This window comes from Petaurus breviceps, unplaced genomic scaffold (assembly GCF_028583685.1).
Source record: "Petaurus breviceps papuanus isolate PSGF00001 unplaced genomic scaffold, PetGlider_PUasm1.0 577, whole genome shotgun sequence".
NCBI classification, from domain to species: domain Eukaryota; kingdom Metazoa; phylum Chordata; class Mammalia; order Diprotodontia; family Petauridae; genus Petaurus; species Petaurus breviceps.
The window spans coordinates 913057-931443 of NW_027186389.1; the positions used below are offsets into that span (position 1 = coordinate 913057).

General features: G+C 48.7%; 2 protein-coding genes across 5 annotated transcripts in view; both read right to left on the minus strand.

Moving 5' to 3' along the window:
* Positions 1-218: 218 nt before the first annotated feature.
* On the minus strand, positions 219-5355 carry FCGRT (Fc gamma receptor and transporter). Of its 4 annotated transcripts, none has more exons than XM_069103357.1 (7): positions 5227-5355; positions 2660-2746; positions 2185-2430; positions 1824-2099; positions 903-1175; positions 659-784; positions 219-541 (listed from the first exon to the last, which is right to left on the minus strand). In XM_069103357.1, the coding sequence occupies exons 2-7, from the start codon at positions 2736-2738 to the stop codon at positions 456-458; spliced, it is 1086 nt and encodes a 361-aa protein (XP_068959458.1). In that variant the 5' UTR covers positions 2739-2746; positions 5227-5355; the 3' UTR covers positions 219-455. The 4 variants fall into 4 exon arrangements, with proteins under 4 accessions (XP_068959458.1, XP_068959459.1, XP_068959456.1 ...); XM_069103358.1 differs by lacking the exon at positions 5227-5355 and adding an exon at positions 3216-3357; XM_069103355.1 differs by lacking the exon at positions 5227-5355 and adding an exon at positions 3084-3215.
* Positions 5356-17109: 11754 nt separating this feature from the next.
* Positions 17110-18387, minus strand: part of RPS11 (ribosomal protein S11) — a 6638-nt gene continuing 5360 nt past the window's right edge. Inside the window, exons 2-5 of the mRNA XM_069103343.1 lie at positions 18236-18367; positions 18072-18147; positions 17860-17989; positions 17110-17339 (exon numbers count right to left, since the gene is read on the minus strand). Coding sequence (XP_068959444.1) covers positions 17216-17339; positions 17860-17989; positions 18072-18147; positions 18236-18367 — 462 coding nt within the window. The 3' untranslated portion in view covers positions 17110-17215. The remainder of the gene's footprint in view (positions 17340-17859; positions 17990-18071; positions 18148-18235; positions 18368-18387) is intronic.

The following is an 18387-nucleotide window of genomic DNA, read 5'->3' on the forward strand; positions in this document are numbered from 1 at the left end:
GCACGGGCTTCAGGCCCGAGGCCGGTGGGCGGGACAGACAACTGGGGGGGCAGTCCCGGAGCCCCGCCCCCGCCCCGCCCCCGGCGCAGAGTTTCCCCAGCCGCGGCAGCAGCAGAGACGCAGGTTAGACGCTGGGAAGGACTTCCCCCCCCTCCACCGTGAACCCCCCCCACCCTGCTACCCCCAAACAGAACTGGAAGAAAAGGACACAGCACAGCTCTGGACCCAACACCATCTTGTTTTGTTTGGGAGAGAGGAGTACATCAACACTGCTGTACTGTCAGAGGTGAAGTCCAGGAGGGCTGCCTGGAACGGGCCGGGGGTGGGGAGGGGACGGGAGACAAGGGTGAGAAGACACGACTCAGTCCGGGGATCACACAACTCCCAGCAAGGGCGGAAAGGTACACAGCCGGGGGCGCGGGGGGTCGGCAGCAGACAGGCAGGATGCCCGGATCTTAGGGGCCGGGGTCCTGGGCAGAGCCTGGGGCTGAGAGCAGGGACCCCACGTCGTCTCCTGCACGCCGCCGGAAAATCCAGGGAGCTACAATGGGCGAGAGAGAAAAGGAACCGGGATGAGGGGAGGCCCGAGCTTCTCCCTAGCGCTGCCACTCTCCCCCGCATCTCGCCCATCGCTCCTCCGTTTCTCCTGGCCCCTTACCTGGGCGACCTCCTCTCTTCCTACAGATCACCACGCAAGCCACCACGGCGACCAGGGACGCCAAAAAAAGCAAGGAGCCGGCCACCAGGCTGACTTTGATGGGCAGGGGCAGTCCGCCAGATGCCTCTGCAGGTGGGGGAAGGGTGGGGAAAGGCTTGGATCAGTGGGCATACCAAGGGCTTAAGAAAGGCTGATTGGTGGCTCGGGACAGCCACCTGTGGTCCTAGAAGACCCCTGCTCTTACCGAAGTTCACAGTGATGGAGCTGGCCAGTGCAGGGTGTTGGACCACGCAGCTGTAGAGGGCTTCATCCCCAAAGGGGACCCGCAGAGTGCCCCGGGAATAGAAGGCACCGTCCCCGTTGGGCCATGGCTCCACTTCCTTCGCAGGCTCTGGCTGCCCCTTCCGAAGGAAGGTCAACTCCAGTTCGGGTGGGAAGAAGGAGAAGGCCTGGCAAGTGAGGGTGGACCGGGCGGACCCCGGCTCGACATGGCCTCCGGCTCTTACCTGTGGGGCCTCTAAGGGACAATAAGCCCAGATAAGTGGCCCCCCCCCCCCCCAAGCCCAGCCCCCAAGGCGGTCCACCTGGGTAACATGAGGCCAGTGCCTGGCCCTCTCTGGGTCTCTGTTCCTCCTGCAGTGAAGGGGTTGGAATTCAGGTCTCTACAGGGCCGCTAGGTGGCGCCATGGTGCATAGAGTACCCAGGCCCGGACTCGGGAACTCACGTTCTTGAGTTCAAATGTGACCTCAGACAATTACTAGCTCTGTGAACCTGGGGAAGTCACTGAACCCTGTTGGCCTCAGTTTCCTCATCTGTAAAATGAACTCCCAGTATCTTTGGCAAGAAAACCCCAAATGGGGTCACGAAGAGTCGGACACGACTGAAATGAGTGAACAAGAAAGGTGTCTTCCAGCTCTGTGAAGCAGTCCCCAGACTCTGGGCCCTCCCCAGGGGAGCCTCACCCTCCCTGAACCACCTCTTCTTTGCCTACACAAGGGGAGGTTTAGACTCCATCCCTGATCCCTGTCTGGCACTGGGCATCAGGATCCCACTGCCCTCTTTGTCCACCTCCTTTCTTCTTCTCTGGCCTGCGTAGGAGACATGCCTCAGAGCCCACTGATGTAGGGTGACTGCTGGCAACTCTGATGCCAGCTGCTTACGTACCTTTCCACTGGAAGTTGCCCCGGCCCTTCTGCAGGTGACTTTTGAGCTTCTGGGGGCAGGTGGTAAGCAGGAATTCTGCATCCTTCTCAGCCCGCTGGCTCTCATTGACCCAGCTATTTTTCACATTCTGGGCCTCCACAGTGTTTCCTGACCAAACTCTGGACACAGGGTCAAAGGTCAAGAGGTCCGCCCCATCCAGGGCATATCGAGCAGTGTGTTGAGATGAGTTGTCAGGGTTCAGTTGGCAGCCCACCAGGCCCTGAAAAGTGTGGGCCCCTGGGGGAGGCCCCAGATGAGGATGTGAGGGAGGGAGCCCCCCCCTTTCAGGAGCCCCTCCAGCCCAACATCCATCCAACCTCACCCTGCTTCTTAGAGAGCCTCAAGGCTTCCTGCAGCAACCGTTCTTGGGTCTTCAGATACCATGTCTCCTTCTCCCAAAACCAGGATTCCTGAGACTCCCAGCGCCAGGCCCCCCAGGGCTCAGCATTGCCACCAGAGCTGTAGGTCAGGAAGAGCTGGGGACCCAGCCAACCTGAGGCCCAGAACCTTGGGGTCCCCTTAGGGGCAACTGACACCGCAGTGAGCTTGTAGAACAAGGACGGTGCCTCTGCAGGTTGGAGCCCAGGCCACCCAGACCGATACAGTCAACCAGAGAAGGCCCCGCAGACCAGCATGGGGGAGAAACACAGGGAGAGAGAAAACAAGCAGGGACAGTCAGGAGAAACAGGAGAGGGGGGAGGGACATCGTGAGCCTGGGGCCTTCCATGACACCCAGCCCTGCCTCCCAGATCTCCCAACCCTCCCAAGGCTCCAGGCCCCCTCCCTTGCTCCCTCACCTGCACTCAGCACTCTCAGCTCTGGAAGAAACAGCAACAATAGAAAAGGGAGCCCCTGAGGGTTAGAGGGCCTACCCATGCTGAGACCTGAAGAGAGAAACTGAGTCACAGACACGACAGGGACCCAGGTACTGGGCTACTGACCCCAACCAGTGCGGCTCATCAGAAACAGGAGAGACCTGGGCCACCAGGCCCCGCTCCCCACCAGGGACGGCACTTCCACCTCCAAAGCTACTGAAGGAATAAATAAAGCCCTCGCCCCTTCATGCGTGGGCCTATCCCCTAAGGGAACGCGATGTTCCCTCTGCCCCGTGCCCTCCCTTCTCCACTTCCCTCGGAAGATCCCAGGGGCCCGGCCACGCCCCCGCGAGAACCAAACTTTCCAGGCTGTGGGCCCCCGGTTCCTGAAGGCCCCAGACTTTACCCTCCTGCTGGAGGCAGCCTGGCTCCCCGTCCCCTTGGGGCACTCCGATGCCCGCCTCCAGCCCCGGGTCCCTCCCGGGCTCCCCGGCCCGGCCCGCCCCGCTCACGCTGGTTTGGGACTCTTGTGACTGACCTCGGTCAGTTCCTCTACTGCATCCTGCCTTCCCCCACGCCCAGCCCACCCTGGCTGGAGCTTCGGCCACCCCTCGCTTCCGTTCTACCCCAGCGCCATCTGCGCCGTGCACCCCACCCCCCACCCCCTCCGTTCCGGGAATGTCCCCTGGCCCACTTCCCTCTAGCAGTGGGCTGAGACAGAGCGAGAACTGCCCAGCGGGGCCGGGCCGGGGTAACTGCCCTTCCCCTTCTAACGTCCGGGGCAGCGGAGAGGGGCGACCATCTGCCCAAGGTCATGGAGCGAGCCCAGCCAAAAGGGCTGTCAGTCCGGGGCCCGCCTCTGCCTCCTGCCCGTCCCTTAGTAGTTCTCTGAAGGACAAGAAGTGAGTCGGGCTGGCGGGCTGGCCTTAAGTCTGTCTGTCTCTATACCAGTCTGTATGTGAATCTGTAAGCTTTTTCCTTGGGGATTGGGGGGAGGAGAGTGACCAGAGACCTAGGGAAAAGAAGGGGCTGGGCTTCCATCGGGATCCACCCCCTTAGTGCCCTCGGGGGAGGGGGGCCGGGGTCCGAACTCCGGAAAACATTGGGGTGGGGCCTAGAGGGCTGGCTACTCCAGAGGTAAATAACGCCTAGGAGAGAGGCGACCTTGGGCACTGCGGAAACACCTGCAGGGAGGAGCCCAGGAGCTCCCAGGATATCCCGCTCCCTCCCGGGTTCCGGCTAGTGCTTGAGGCAGGCGAGATTCGGGGAAGAATTGACCTCCGCTGGACACAGAAAGGGCCCTAGCCCGGGGCTGGGCACGGAGAGACCTCCTTTCCCTTTGCTGGGACTCCGTCAGAGGGGTCTCCTCCAAGGGGACCGTCCTCGATTTTTTCTGTAAGTCTGGCACTTGCCCCATTGCCCAGTTGGCGATTAATAAATGGTTTATCGAATGACTGACTCATCAGGTCACACAAGTTTAATTTTCATTTCTGTGTAAGAAGACCCGTTCCATCTCTGACTCTCTCCTGATCTCCAGTCCCACATCATCAATTCCGTTGGACCTGTGAACTTGGTGTCTGTCCTGTAAGCCTGAAGAGCCAAATACACCAGCAACACTCCAAAGTGTATCCCAAACCAGAAGAAAATGTAAGTGGGCCTAGCCCTGTGACCTTGAGCAAGTCACAAGCCAACTGCCCTACTTTCCCCCAAAAAGTAACAGGGAAATAATTTACAAAAGAAACAGCAATATGCTAGAGCATAGATAATGTTAATATGTGGTTTTCCAAGGCAATGAGCTGGGGCAGAGATCATTATCTCGGGTTGATGGGGATCCCTTTCTTTTTTTAAGCTATCACCATCTTTATCTTCCCCATCACCTGGGTATCACCCTCTACTCTGCACTCAACCAGTCTTTTGCCAAATCTTGTCATCTTTACCTCCTGTCATCCACCGGCTTCTCTCCACTCATACAATCACCACCCTAGCTCAGCCTCTGGTTACCCTTTCCCCAGGCTATGGGGCTACATTGGGCAGTTAATGCTCTTGGAGTCAGGAAGACCTGAGTTCAAATCTAACTTCAGACACTTGTTAGCTGTGTGACCTGGGACAAGTCATTTACCTTCTGTCTCAGTTTCCCCAATGAGGATAATAATAGCACCCACCTCCCACAGTTGTGGAGAGTCAAAAGAGATAGTTCTAAAGTGTTTAATAAATGTTCCCTTCCTTTTCTATTTGTTTGTAAATTGTTTTCTCCTTGCCTCAAATGTCTCTCTTCTCCTGTCCCTCCCACTGCCAAAGGGATTTTCCTGAAACACAGATCTAACCTCCAGGGACTCCCTCTTCCCTGTAAGGTCCAATAGGGTACCCCTGCTTCCCATTTAAATTCTTTCACAGCCTGCACCAAACCTGCCTTTTCGATCTTCTTCCTCTACACTCCAGTCCAGCCAAATAGGTCCCACCTCCCTCTCCATGCCACTGCATTCTCCCCCAAACCTGGAATACACTTCCTCCTCACCTCTGCTTCCTTCAAGACCCAGGGCAAGCTTCACCTTCTAGAGGAGATGTCTCCTACGCAGCTGGAGGGGACCTGGGAAGCTCTTGGTCCACCTCAATCCTGCACAATCTTGTCTACAACCTTCCCTCCAGGGAATCATCCAATCTTTCTTAGAACTCCATCTCAGTAGGGGACAGCTGAGATCATCAGGAATTTCTTTCTTTTTCTTTTCTGCTTACATCAGGAAGGCTCAAATCTGCTACCTTGCAGCTTCTCCCCATTGCTGCATTGTTCTTCCCCATGGGACAAATGGAACAAGTCTGACACTTTTTCCGAATAACAGCCCTTCCCAAAGTTGAAGTCAGCAATCTTTGGAACACTTGGGTTATCTTGCACTCAGGCTTCTCTTCTCCAGGGGAATCACACCCGGTTTCTTCAGCCATACCTTATATTGCTTGGACCACAGGCTGGGAGAAAAGAATAGTACAGTGGAAAGGCTATTCAAAGTCCTTCTTAAGCCATAACTCCCAGACCTGAGTGCAAATGCTTCACATGAAGTCTAATCAGTGAGGTACAGGGAACCGCACCTCCCTTGACCTGGATACTGTGCCTTTCTGAAGCCCAAGATCACATGACCTTTCTTAGCTGCTATGTCTCATTGTTGAGTTATATTGAACCTGCAGTCCACTAAGGCACCCAGATCTTTTTGTTCTTTTTTTTTTATCAACTGCTGTTTAGCCTCTCTGATCATGTACTTGGGAAACTGAATATTTTAAACCAAGGGTAAGACTTTATATTGACTTTGTTAATTTACTAAATTGACAATCCCACTGAAGTGGGTGCTCCCTCCAAAGGTGCAGAGTGAACCCCCCTCATCCCTTCTCATCTTCCATATCTTCACCCAGGTTCCACCCAACATTCTACAGGTCTTCCTCTATTGCTCTTAAAAATGTCCAGACACCAGTGAAAAATCTGGGTTCTTCATCAGTTATCAGAGTCACTGCATGACTGACCCACATCCTTTTCCATTCTTATATACTCTAGCAGCACATATTACTACACTCTTTTCCTGTATAATATATTCTTAAAGATCTGTTTCCCCATACTCACACCCACCATGTACTATAATTACTAACAAACATATATAGGTTACCCATCCACACAGGAGAAACCAAGTGAATGAAGACTTCCTACTGTCCAAAGAAGGACTTGGTGCTGATAGGCAGCCCACAGTGCTCCTCTATACCACAGATCAGGACTTATGACAGAAACCTCAGATAGACAATTAGCTGGGCCTAGAATTAAAAAGGAGGAAGAAGGGGCGGCTAGGTGGCTCAGTAAATAGAGCACTGGCTCTGGAGTCAGGAGGACCTGAGTTCAAATTCGGCCTCAGACATTTAACACTTACTAGCCATGAGACCTTGGGCAAGTCACTTAATGCTAATTGCCCTCCAAAAAGCAAAAACAAACAAAAAGGAGGAAGAAGATACCTTTGAGAAATTATACCATGTTTCTTAAGACAAAATAGGATTAGTCTAGCATTGTACTTTTTAATTTTTAAACTTTTATTGATGACATTTTCCCTGTAACCCCCTTACCCCATTGGTGAGTTCTTCCCAGAACGTCCATCTGACGAGGCCTCAGACTAACCAGATTTCATTCCCTGGACTTCACTGTCATCCCTTTCCCTCAGTATCTCTCTTTCCACCCCTTTTCATTTCCTTGCCCCATTAGAATGTAAGCTCAGAGATTGTCTTTCTCTTTGTATTTGGATCCCTGGTGTTTAACCCTATGCCTTGTCAACCTGAGAGTTTGGCTAAAGGAGGCAAACAGGCTAGGTGATACGGAAATTGATATTGCTTTATTCCCTTGAAGCTAGACAAATACATACATATGTGGACTGCCTGGACAAAACAATGAGAAGGCTTAAATACATTTTAGAACTACCTAGTTCAGGGTGGCTGTGTCACTCAGATTTATGATCTCCATATAGGGTTAATCATGATATGAGAAAGGAATTTTCTTAATTGAATAGGTGGTAAATACAATAAAAGAGGGGTGGCTAGGTGGCACAGTGAATAGAGCACCAGCCCTGGAGTCAGGAGGACCTGAGTTCAAATGCAGCCTCAGACACTTAACACAAAAACTTGGGCAAGTCACTTAACCCCAACTGCCCTCCAAAAAGCAAAAAAAAAAAAAACAACAACAATAAAAGAAGAAAGTTGACAAAGTGTTGATTAAAATTATGATCCAGGATATCTGGGTTTTCTTTACTGTTAACATGCCATAACATAGTATATATCTAAAAAAATGTTAAGGAAAAGTCCCATTACTCAAGGCAGTGTCTCCAGTGAAGGGTCTCATCCTTGACGGCCATAGTCAGCCCCATCTGGCCTTGTTGCCATAGGAAGAGGGATTCTCTGAGTTTACTCAGAGAACAAAGAAGCTGTTGGGTCCGGGCTCTTCTCTGGCTCGGGTTCTGGCCCTTATCGGTCCACAAAACTGATATTCAATGATTATCATTTCCTCCTTTTGGTCAAAGGCAAGCTGGAAGGCTTCGCCTGCAGACCCAGGAAAGCCTTGGAAAACCTCTCTCTTCCTCAGGGAAGATGGTCTTATCTAGGTCCATCTGGTTTTTTTTTCCCAACCACTTCCTGAGATAGGGGCGACTAAAGGTAAGGTCGAATTGTTTGTCAGGTAGAGTCTGCCTCGTGGGATGAGTGAGGAGGCGGGAAGACTTGCTTTCTCCCTGTGGTTGGACTTCCCCAGAGCTGGGCAGGACAACTGAAAGCAAGGCAAAGGAGCAGGCTGCAGGAGGGGACCAAGGTAGGGAGAACAATGGGAATGCAGAGCAACCTAGTGAAAATAAGCTGAAGCTACCAAACCAGTCTTGCGCACGTAAAGGGCTCAGGTGGGGAGGGAGCTGTTCTTTGTGCAGGTCTGGTCTGAACTCTTGGGAAAGCTGTCTGTGTCTGATGTCATCTTTTTCAGGCCCCTTCAAAACTGGAGGGCAAGGTCTCCTACGGGCTCAGAGGTCCGCTCTGGAGCAGGGGCAAACTTTAGATGTGACACATGGATCCAGGAGTCCATATCCACAGGTTGGCAGCTAAGGGGGATAGTCAGACAGACCTGACAGGGCTCCCAGAAGACATTTGATTTGATAGTTGACATAGCTACATGGCTACAGACACAGAAAAATGGTTCAGTTTCCCAGCCATGCAGGGCTAGGTTCAAATACTACAATAAAGTTTTTCTCACCATTCACAGAATTGCATAATTACATTAAGTCAGGTATAGACCAAACTACTTAGATGACTCCCAATAGACTAGTTTTGAGGAGGAAGATTTGCGTGTCACCAAGATAGCCAAGAAAACTTAAACACGAATCATATAAATCAGTGCAATAATTATTAACTGTGTTAACTGACATTAAATTCCTTATATCCCAGCGACCTATTCCGAATGTCCATTTAAGCAGCACTTTTTGAATCCCAGATGTCTTGTGTAGTTATCTGGTCCCTAGATGTCCTTTCGCTGATAATACATTTTATTCTTAGGACAGTTCAAAAAAGGAGTTCTGCTTCTCTGGTTCAGGTCTACAAGTTCCAAGATAATTCTGACTTGGTATAAATCAGTACAATCACTTAAATTTAGTTCTCCATTTTTGGAACTTCAGAGAATTTCAGTTTATATATCATCTGCTGCCTCTGTCCTAACCTAAAGCCTGTCCCTGGTATAAGAATCTTTTAAAATGTGAGGGTTCAATCATAAAATGAACTCATCTATCTTTTAAAATTATTAGATAGATACTTTAATAAAGGAGAAATAATTTCACTTTTACTACTATCTTGTACTTTTATGCAAAAATCCAAATTTGAGATTTTTTTTACCAAAACATGATAAATTTTGGAAGCCAATCATATATATCTGTATATAATTCTTAGAGGGATCAGCATGATGCTATTGCTTTTCTCAAAATTTTACCATCCTATTTAATTAGATATCTATCACATTACATCTTTGTCTTATTTCTTTGTTTAATCATTTCCTCCTTTGGAGGATGTTATCTCTATATTATTTTTATTTGGCCATGAATATAGGTTATAATTGTAAGCTATTCATTCTTGCACCCTATTGTAATCACTCAGAGATGTTCCAATTTCCATTTATTATTTAATAGATTTAGTATTGTACTTGCAGAACTTCTTGATTATAGAAATTTTCTATAAGAGAAAAAGAGGGGCCATGTCATGTATCTTCACAGAAGGAAAGAACTTCCTTAGCTCTGTTTCATTCCAGGTATGAGTCATCTCTGACAGGCAATCATGTAGCCACTAGGTGCTGAAAGCAGGGCTTACAAGTGATCAGGTGAGGAGTTTTCCTTTTCAGAAAGGAAATAGCAAAATTGGGAAATAGTTAAGCAGATCCTACCTTGGCAGTGTCCAAGGTTGTATACATACAATCAATTCAAGCATTAATTTAACTCTTGCTTAGGCCATGGAATGACTACAAATTCAGATCAAAACAGCAATTATCTCTTCTGCTTTACAGCTCACTACATTAAAAATTAGTAGGCCTAAAAAAAATCACTCAAGATTTTTCAAAACATTTCTTCTAAAAATATTTCCCCTTCTTTAAAAAGTTTAAAATTTATACTGACATTAAGAGAAATAGTTGCTAAACTTTTATGAAGAACATTAGTCGGAAAATTTGGGGTTTTTAAAAATTTTTTTGAAGGGGGGAAGGCAAGACAATTGGGGTTAAGTAACTTGCCCAAGGCTAGTTTTTGTGTTTAGTGTCTGAGGCCAGATTTGAACTCAGGTCCTCCTGTCTCCAGGGCTGGTGCTTTATTCACTGCACCACCTAGCCACCCCAGAAAGTTTTAAAATAATAGACATCTCTTTCTTCCTCCTTAAAGCAAAAATAAACTTTTAAAATTGGAATTCATTCCTTGGGCAAGTCACTTAAGCCCAATTGCCCTGCCTTCCCCCCTCCAAAAAAAAAAAAAGCAAAATTGGAAATCATTAAACTAAATTGGTGTGAAATATCCTAAAGTAACAGAAATTCCCAAGGCATTATAACAAACTAAATTTCTAGTTATTATAGAATTCCTAGATATCACAGAGTTCCTTAGTCAAAAAGGTGTTTGTAGTAGAAAGGAGACAGTTTCTATAAACCCAAAAGAACATACCCAATTAAATTAGCCTTATCAAAATGAACAAAGTCTACCAGGCCTTTAAAAATTTACTCAGTATCTTTTCTTTCCCTTGTCCTTAAATATATCACTAGAAATCAGTTACAATATATCCATAGATAGATAGACAGACAGACAGACAGACAGATGATAGATAGATAGATAGACAGACAGACAGACAGATAGATAGACAGACAGATGATAGATAGATAGATAGACAGACAGACAGATAGATAGACAGACAGATAGACAGACAGACAGATAGATGACAGATAGATAGACAGACAGACAGACAGACAGACAGACAGACAGACAGATAGATAGATAGATAGATAGATAGATAGATAGAAAGACAGATAAAAGGTCTCATCCTTAATGGCCACAAAGTCAGCCCCATCTGGCTTTGTTGATGTAGGAAGAGGGATTCTCTGAGTTCACTCAGGGAACAAGGAAGCTGTTAGATCTAGGCTCTTCTTCTGGTTGATTAGTTCAGGCCCTGGCCCTTATTGGGGGTCAGATGATATTAAATGATGATCAGCCTAAATGCTTCTTCACTTGATTTTGGGGTTTTATGACACAATCATTTCTTGATTTCTCTCCCCTCAGTGGACACTCTACCCTCAACCCTCCCCCCACCTTGTGACAAAGGAAAACTGTTCAGCAAAACTGACACAGAAAGAATCAATCTGTTAATGTATGCACCATTCAGTACCCACAGACTCCAACTGCCCTAGAGAGTAGAAGACATCCCCTGTTGTTTGCAAATCAATAACTGACTCTAAAGCAGAATCTGAATTGTTGCTATCGTTCAGTTGAGTCCAACTCTTTGTGACCCAATTTGGAATTTTCTTGGCAAAGATACTGGAATGGTTTACCATTTGCTTTTCCAGTTCATTTTACAGATAAGGAACTGAGACAAACAGAGGGAAGTGACTTGCCCAGGATCACAGAGCTAGTAAGTATTTGAATTCAGGAAGATGAATCTTCAGGGCAGGCACTCTATCCCCTGCACCACCTAGCTGCCCCTGTGTCGTTAGCTATATGGCTTTCACTTACACTATTAAAACTGTGAAGGTAGAGTGTGAGTTATGGATGTACTTGGCATTGTTGCAGAAACATTAACAGCCCACACCTGGATCCTTTCTGAACCTGAGAGGCAGCCTGTCACTTGATTATCCAGCAAGGGAGTAAAGTTGCACTCAAGCCACCAGCCTGGGGGGATCATCAAACATCTCATGGGTTTCTATGGGCTTTCTCAATGACTACATTATCTCCATTGCAAAGGAGTCTTGCCTGGTAACTCATTGGCTGCTTACTCCACTTTCTACTGCCTTGGGTTCCTGGGGTGACCTGACTGGATTCACAATTTAATGTAGAGGAAAGGAGATGGAATATCACTCTGAAACATGGGAATATGAACATATCAATTTAATTCTCTGTACCTCTGCCCTCAATGCATATTTGGGAGCTCTTGGGCCATCAATCCACCAGTATATTGTAGCAGAAAAAGCATTGATTCTCTAGGCAAAAGATGTGGGTTCAAATCCTGACTCTGCCACTTATTACCAGTAAGACCTTGAAGAAATCTTCAGTAGGTAGTCAAGCATTTCTCAATTGCCAGGCATTGTGCTAAGTGCTAGGTGTACAAATGCAAACAAAACAACAGTAATAACAACAAAATATTCCCTGCCCTCAAGGGGGCAGACAAAACATGAAGAGAGCTCAGAAAGGGAGGGGAGGGCAAAAGTACCCCCATGGTAGCAAAGCCTGGAAATTCAGTAGCACAGCTGTGAGGGGAATGGAGGTTGGTCTTTAGCCCTGCCTGGGGCTGGGTGACTCAGGCATGTCATGGAAACTCTCAGAGCCACAGACTGCTAAAACCAGAAGTTGGCACACGCACCATAATCAGCATTAGGAGAGCGGAGAAATCTCCCTACACCTATGAAATCACAGGTCAGACCAAAGGAAAAATAAAAAATCTCAAACTCACCAGCGATCATGACATTTCCCCTCTCCTAATCTCATCCCCCCTTCAAACGTCCTGAATTCTGTTGAGGGTCTCACATACTTCCAGTCATCCAAGTTCATAATCTGAACCTGTCCTGGACTCCTCCCGTCTACCCAGATCCAATTAATTACCAAGTTCTTACACATTTCTCTACTCACAGGACGTTTCAGGAACCTCCTAATTTTTTTTCCCTAAAAAAATATTATTCATGTACTTTGCTTTCATATCATCTTTATTTCTAAACCTCACCATCCTCCCCCTCTACCCTAACCATTGAGCTACCCTTTGTAGCAAAAATTAAAAGAGGAAAACAAAAAAAAAAAAGGTAGTTGAACAAAACCAACCGACCTCCAAGTGTGACACCCACCCACACCCTCCGTCCACACCCACAGTCCCTCACTTCTGCAAGCTCTTCCTTCTTCTTTGGAACCAAGGTTGGGGGTTATCTTTATGCACCATTTATTTTCTGGTTTTTCTGGGTACTTTCCATGCAACATTGTGAATTCTATTTTTCTGGCTCGACTTCCTCCCCTCTCTATCAGGTACAAGACATTATCTTCCTGGGCTCTCTGAATTTTTCACGGTCATTGTCTCTTATGGAGCAGGATATTCTGTAGCCTTTGTAGACTGCCGATGCATTCTGGCCTTTCCATCTGACTGGCCACCCCCTTCCTTTTCGTTTCTTTGCTACTGCAAACATTGCTGGTAGGGATATCTGGGCAGTCTAGGACCTCTCTGTCCTTAGCTGTTTTGGGAGATAGGCCTAGTTGAGAATCTCTAGGGCCAAGGTTTGGGAAATTTAGCCATTTGTAGCATATTTGGAGGCAGTTATGTGAAGTGGATAGAACCTGGAATCAGGAAGACCAGAGTTCAAATCCAGCCATAGGCCCTTACTAGCTGTATGACCCTGGGCAAGTCACTTTACTCCTGTCTGCCTGAGTTTCCTCTTCTATAAAACGGGGATAATAACAGCATGTATCTTGAAATGTTGTCACTGGGACCAAATAATTGTAAAGTGCTTAGAATAGAGCCTGGTACATAGTAAGCATTATATAAATGTTAGGTACTATTACTATTATTGCCCCCCCCTGCCCCCCATGCATGCCTGGGTTACTCCCCCTTTCTCATCTCCTTCTCTTCTCAGCCAGTTTCACCTTCCAGGGGAAGCCTTTCCCAGGCCTTAATCTCAGTGCCTTCCCTGAGTCTGCCTAGACTTTGTTCATACGGAATTGTCTACATGTTGTCCCTCCCTTTAGACTGTAAGGAAGGCAGGGACTGATTTCTTCTTTTCTCTGTATGCCCAATCCTTAGCCACAATGACAGGCATACTGTACATGCTTAATAAGTGCATGCTATCATGGTGTTTGATGACAAATTCCAGCTTGTTTCAGCTGGACTCATTTACAGCTCCATCAGCAGTGAATTTCCTCCAGGAGTGGCTTGCCTTTGGGGTGGACTGATTTTCATGATCTTCCAATGTCACATAAAGCCTTATTTTTTCTCCACCCCTTCCAATCTCTGCCCTTTCCAATCCCTTCTCCAACGATTCTGCCAATAATTCCCTTAGGGCAGGTTGATCTCAGCTTTGGAGCAGGAAACCAAGGCCCAGAATCCTTCAGTGATGCGGCCAAGCTTGCACAGCCAGTAGTAGAACTGATGTTTGCCCTTTTTTTTTTTTTTTTTTTTAATATTTTTTAAATTAATTTTTTTGTTTACTTTTAGTTTACAAGATTCAATTCCACAATTCCTTGAGTTTCACATTCTGTCCCCCTCCCTCACCCCCCCCCCCCTCCCATGGTGGCATATAGTCAAGTATAGGATCTGTAAATACTTTCACATTAGACATTACTCAGGTTATAAAGAGGGATTGTACCAGCTGGAATGAAAAATGGTAAAGAGGACATAAAACCAAACAAGAAAAAGAAAAAAATCAGGTAGTTTGCTTCAATCTGGTTTCAAACTCAGTTCTTTCTAGTTCTTTCTCTGGATGCACACATTTCTCTCCTTCATGAGTCTTTTGGGATTGACTTATATCACTGCATTGCTGAGAAGAGTCCAGTCTATCAAAGTTGGTCATCACACATACGTTGTGTCTGTAATTGTGTACAAATTTCTCCTGGTTCTGCTCTTCTCACTCAGCATCAGTTCGTATAAGCCTCTCCAGGGAAATATGAAGACCGTCTGCTCCTCATTTCTTATGCCACAATAGTATTCCATAACATGCATATACCACAACTTGTTCAGCCATTCCGCAATTGATGGGCACCCCCTTAATTTCCAATCCTTTGCTACCACAAAAAGAGCTGCTATAAACATTTTTATACATATGGGTCTTTCTCCCACTTCCATGATCTCTTTGGGATATAACCCTAGAAGTGGTATTTGCTGGGTCAAAGGGTATGAAATTATTTATAGCTCTTTGGGCATAATTCCAGATTGCTCTCCAGAAAGGCTGGATCAGTTCACAACTCCACCAGCAATGCATTAGTGTTCCAATTTGCCCACATCCTCTCCAGCATTTGTCATTTTCCTGTTTTGTCATCTTAGCCAATCTGACTGGTGAGATGTGGTACCCCAGAATTGTTTTGATTTGCATTTCTCTAATCAATAGTGATTTAGAGCATTTCTTCATGTGCTTATATCTTTAATTTCTTTCTCTGAAAACTGCCTGTTCGTATCCTTTGACCATTTATCAATTGGGGAATGATTTGTATTCTTATAGATTTGACTCAATTCTCTGTATATTTTAGAAATGAGTCCTTTGTCAGAGTCATAGGTTGTAAAAATTCTTTCCCAATTTCCCACCTCCTTCTTAATCTTGGTTCAATTTAATGTAATAAAAATTATCCATTTTGCATTTTATAATGCTCTCTAATTCTTGGTTAGTCATAGTCTTTCCCTCCCACAAATTTGACAGGTAAACTATTCCTTGTTTTCCCAGATTGCTTACAGTATCAACCTTTATTTATACCTAGATCATGCACCCATTTAGACTTGATTTTGGTATATGGTGTTAGATAGTTTCTGCCATACTATATTGCAGTTTTTGTTAAAATGTTTGCCCTTTCTGAAATTGTTGGGCCAAAGGGCAGAGGGTGAACCACGTGATGGAGAGGTCAGTGCTGAGGGTCATCAGCCGCAAGTGAGTGGTAAGATAAGCCTGGCCAGCCATGAGGCTGGGGCTCCTCTTCTGACTGGCATCGAGCCCCCAACATCTTTGGCCCGGGGTAGCATTAAGGACAGTGGGATTCTCACCACTTGTTAGTGACTGGGTAGTCTGGAGAGCATCTTGGAACTATCTACATGAAAACTGGCTGGGCTCGGCTCCCCGTAGAGGCCTCTGAGGGTCACAGCAGGCCAGCCAAGGCCCCAGATCAGCCACAAACCAGGGCCGGCTGTCACAGCTCTCAGGCAGATCAGAGGAGGCTGGGACAGCAGCAACCCTCACATTGTACCCTCCAAAATACCTTGGGGAAGTAGGAGCTATTATTATCATGCACATGTTACAGATGAGGAAGTTGAAGCTGATATGAGGTGACTTGGCCAGAGGGAAAGCTAGTACCTGAGTCTGGATTTGAACCCTGGTCTCTGGCTCAAGGGCTGTCCCACCCACTCCCATTTGGACACCTGATGAGGGGCTGAGGCCCAGGAGAGATGGTGGCTGGATACAGAACTCTATGAAGCATCCAGTTTCCCAAACTGGACGTTCCATCCCTACTTTCTACAGCCCAACGAGGCCCACTAGGTCTATGCTAGAGGGGCAGGAGAGAGGCTTGGGGATGGGATGGATGGGATAGAGATAGGGGATCTGAATCTCAGCACTGAATGTGTTTGGAGCCCCAAGCCCTTTGGGGACAGAAGAGCCTTGGCCGTGGGTTGAGCACAGGGGAAGGGGACCCATGTTCCAGACTGGGTCGCACTGCTACTCTTGGAGGCCCACCAGGTGCCCCTCACTTGAGGTGACAGAACCGATCAGATGGGTGCGGTCTCTTCTCCACCCCAGGATCCTGGACCGTTCTGGGGAGGTGGTGTAGGAGGGTGGGGTGCAGGCCAGATGCACTTCCTGTTGCTCCGGAGGCTTTGATGTGGCCCTGTTTCCTCTAACAGGAACCTGCCACACCCCCACCCTTGGGGGGGTGGCAGCGGATTGGTGGGGGGCTGGTTTAAAGGTCCCCAGAGGGATCAGCAGCAGCCCAGCCTGACTCTGCCAGGCCCGGAGCCCCTTCTCCCAACCCTCGTACCAGAGTCCTTCAGAGACCCGGTACGGGCTGTGGGGGGTGGGGAGCCGGGTGTGATCTGCTTGACCAGGATGACAACCCCTCAATGCTATTGCTGTTCTGGCACCTCCAGGTTAGCATTTCTGCCCAAAATGGCCCATCCATGCCTGGGTGAGGTGGGTTTCTGGTGGGAGCCAGCCAGGGCTTTCATCACTGCCCTCCTCTGTGGGGCAGTGGGGGAGCCAAGGAGAATCAGCCCAGTCCTTCAGTATTATATCTCAGGGCTTCTTGGCATCTACAAAATGAAGAGACTGGAATGCAGAACCAGGTGAGAGGCAACCTGGGGGATACCTTGCCACCCACAGGGTTCCCACCAAGCACCCCAGAGCCAGGAAGCCAGGCACAGACACAGAGGCTGGCTCAGGCTTCCGCTGAGCCCCAAGAATCATTGAGGAGGGGCAGGGAGGCACTTTTCCTATGGGGCTCCAGTGAGGCAGGGGTCACACACAGCACACAGAGTTTGGGAGAAGGATGCCTTTATTAGCGTAGCCATCTGTCCTGGCCTTGGCAGCAGACATGCCAGGGCCAGCAGCCACACCCTCCCCCCACTGGCGTAGAGCGAGGCTCAGAACTTTTGGAACTGCTTCTTGGTGCCGGCTGCCTTGGTGACCTTCAGCACGTTGAATCTCACGGTCTTGCTGAGGGGCCTACACTCACCCACTGTCACAATGTCTCCTATCTGGACGTCTCTGGGGACAAAGATCTCAGATGGTCAGCTGCACCGCCCCTGACCCCCATCACAATGCAAGGGAAAACTGGGGCTAAAGGAGAGAAAGGGGGCTCCCTGGGCCCAGACTCCTTTCCTAGAACACACACAGAGCAAATCAAGATCCAGGAAAGGACCTTGTGAGAGCTGGATTAGAACCCAGTACACTCAGCTGTTGGTCCAGGGGGCCCAGACACTGGCTGGCTGCATCCTTCAGGGCCCGCCTGCCTTAGAACACAAGGAGAGACAGTTCCGTCCAGCGCTCCCCGAGGGCCCAGCAGAGCAAAAGCGCCTGCTTTCTTCTCCACCTCCCGTTTTCCAGGTGCCTGGTGACCCTGGACCAGTCCCTTTTCTCTCTGGCCTTCCATGCTTTTGTACAAGCTTGGCAAGCTTTCCGGCTTCCCCCCCCCATCTGTGTGTGAGGCCACGGAGGGGCCCTGCCCCCCAGCCTGCCTCCCGGGGTCACCCCCACGGCCGGGGCTGAGCGTGGGACCCGGTCTCACCGAAAGCATGGCGAGAGATGCACAGACATGTTCTTGTGGCGCTTCTCAAAGCGGTTGTACTTGCGGATGTAATGCAGGTAGTCGCGGCGGATGACGATGGTCCTCTGCATCTTCATCTTGGTCACCACACCTGGCCAGAGGAGGTAAGAGTGAGGAGTGGCTGGGGGGACTGGCGGGGCCCCGGCGGCCCCTCCCACGGGTCACTGACTCACCAGACAGGATCCTGCCTCTGATGGAGACGTTGCCCGTGAAGGGGCACTTCTTGTCGATGTAGGTGCCCTCGATGGCCTGGGGGGAGAGGAAAGGTGAGGGGTGGGGGGCCAGAGCGCAGGGAAAGAGGGGTGGGACAGAGCGCAGGGAGGGGGTGGGGACACACCTCCTTGGGGGTCTTGAAGCCCAGCCCGATGTTCTTGTAGTAGCGGGGCAGCTTCTCCTTGGCCGTGTCCCCCAGCAGCACCCGCTTCTTGTTCTGGAAAATGGTCGGCTGCTTCTGGTAGGCGCGCTCTGTCTGCAGGGAGGCACAGGGGG

Bases quoted from the DNA above. Each gene is read 5' to 3' on its own strand.
- FCGRT (XM_069103357.1), bottom strand. From the start codon at position 2,738: ATGGGTAGGCCCTCTAACCCTCAGGGGCTCCCTTTTCTATTGTTGCTG. The intron at 2,100-2,184 runs GTGAGGTTGGAT...GGCCTCCCCCAG, and splicing joins GAGGCTCTCTAAGAAGCAGG to GGGCCCACACTTTTCAGGGC. The intron at 785-902 runs GTAAGAGCAGGG...CCCCACCTGCAG, and splicing joins CTCCATCACTGTGAACTTCG to AGGCATCTGGCGGACTGCCC.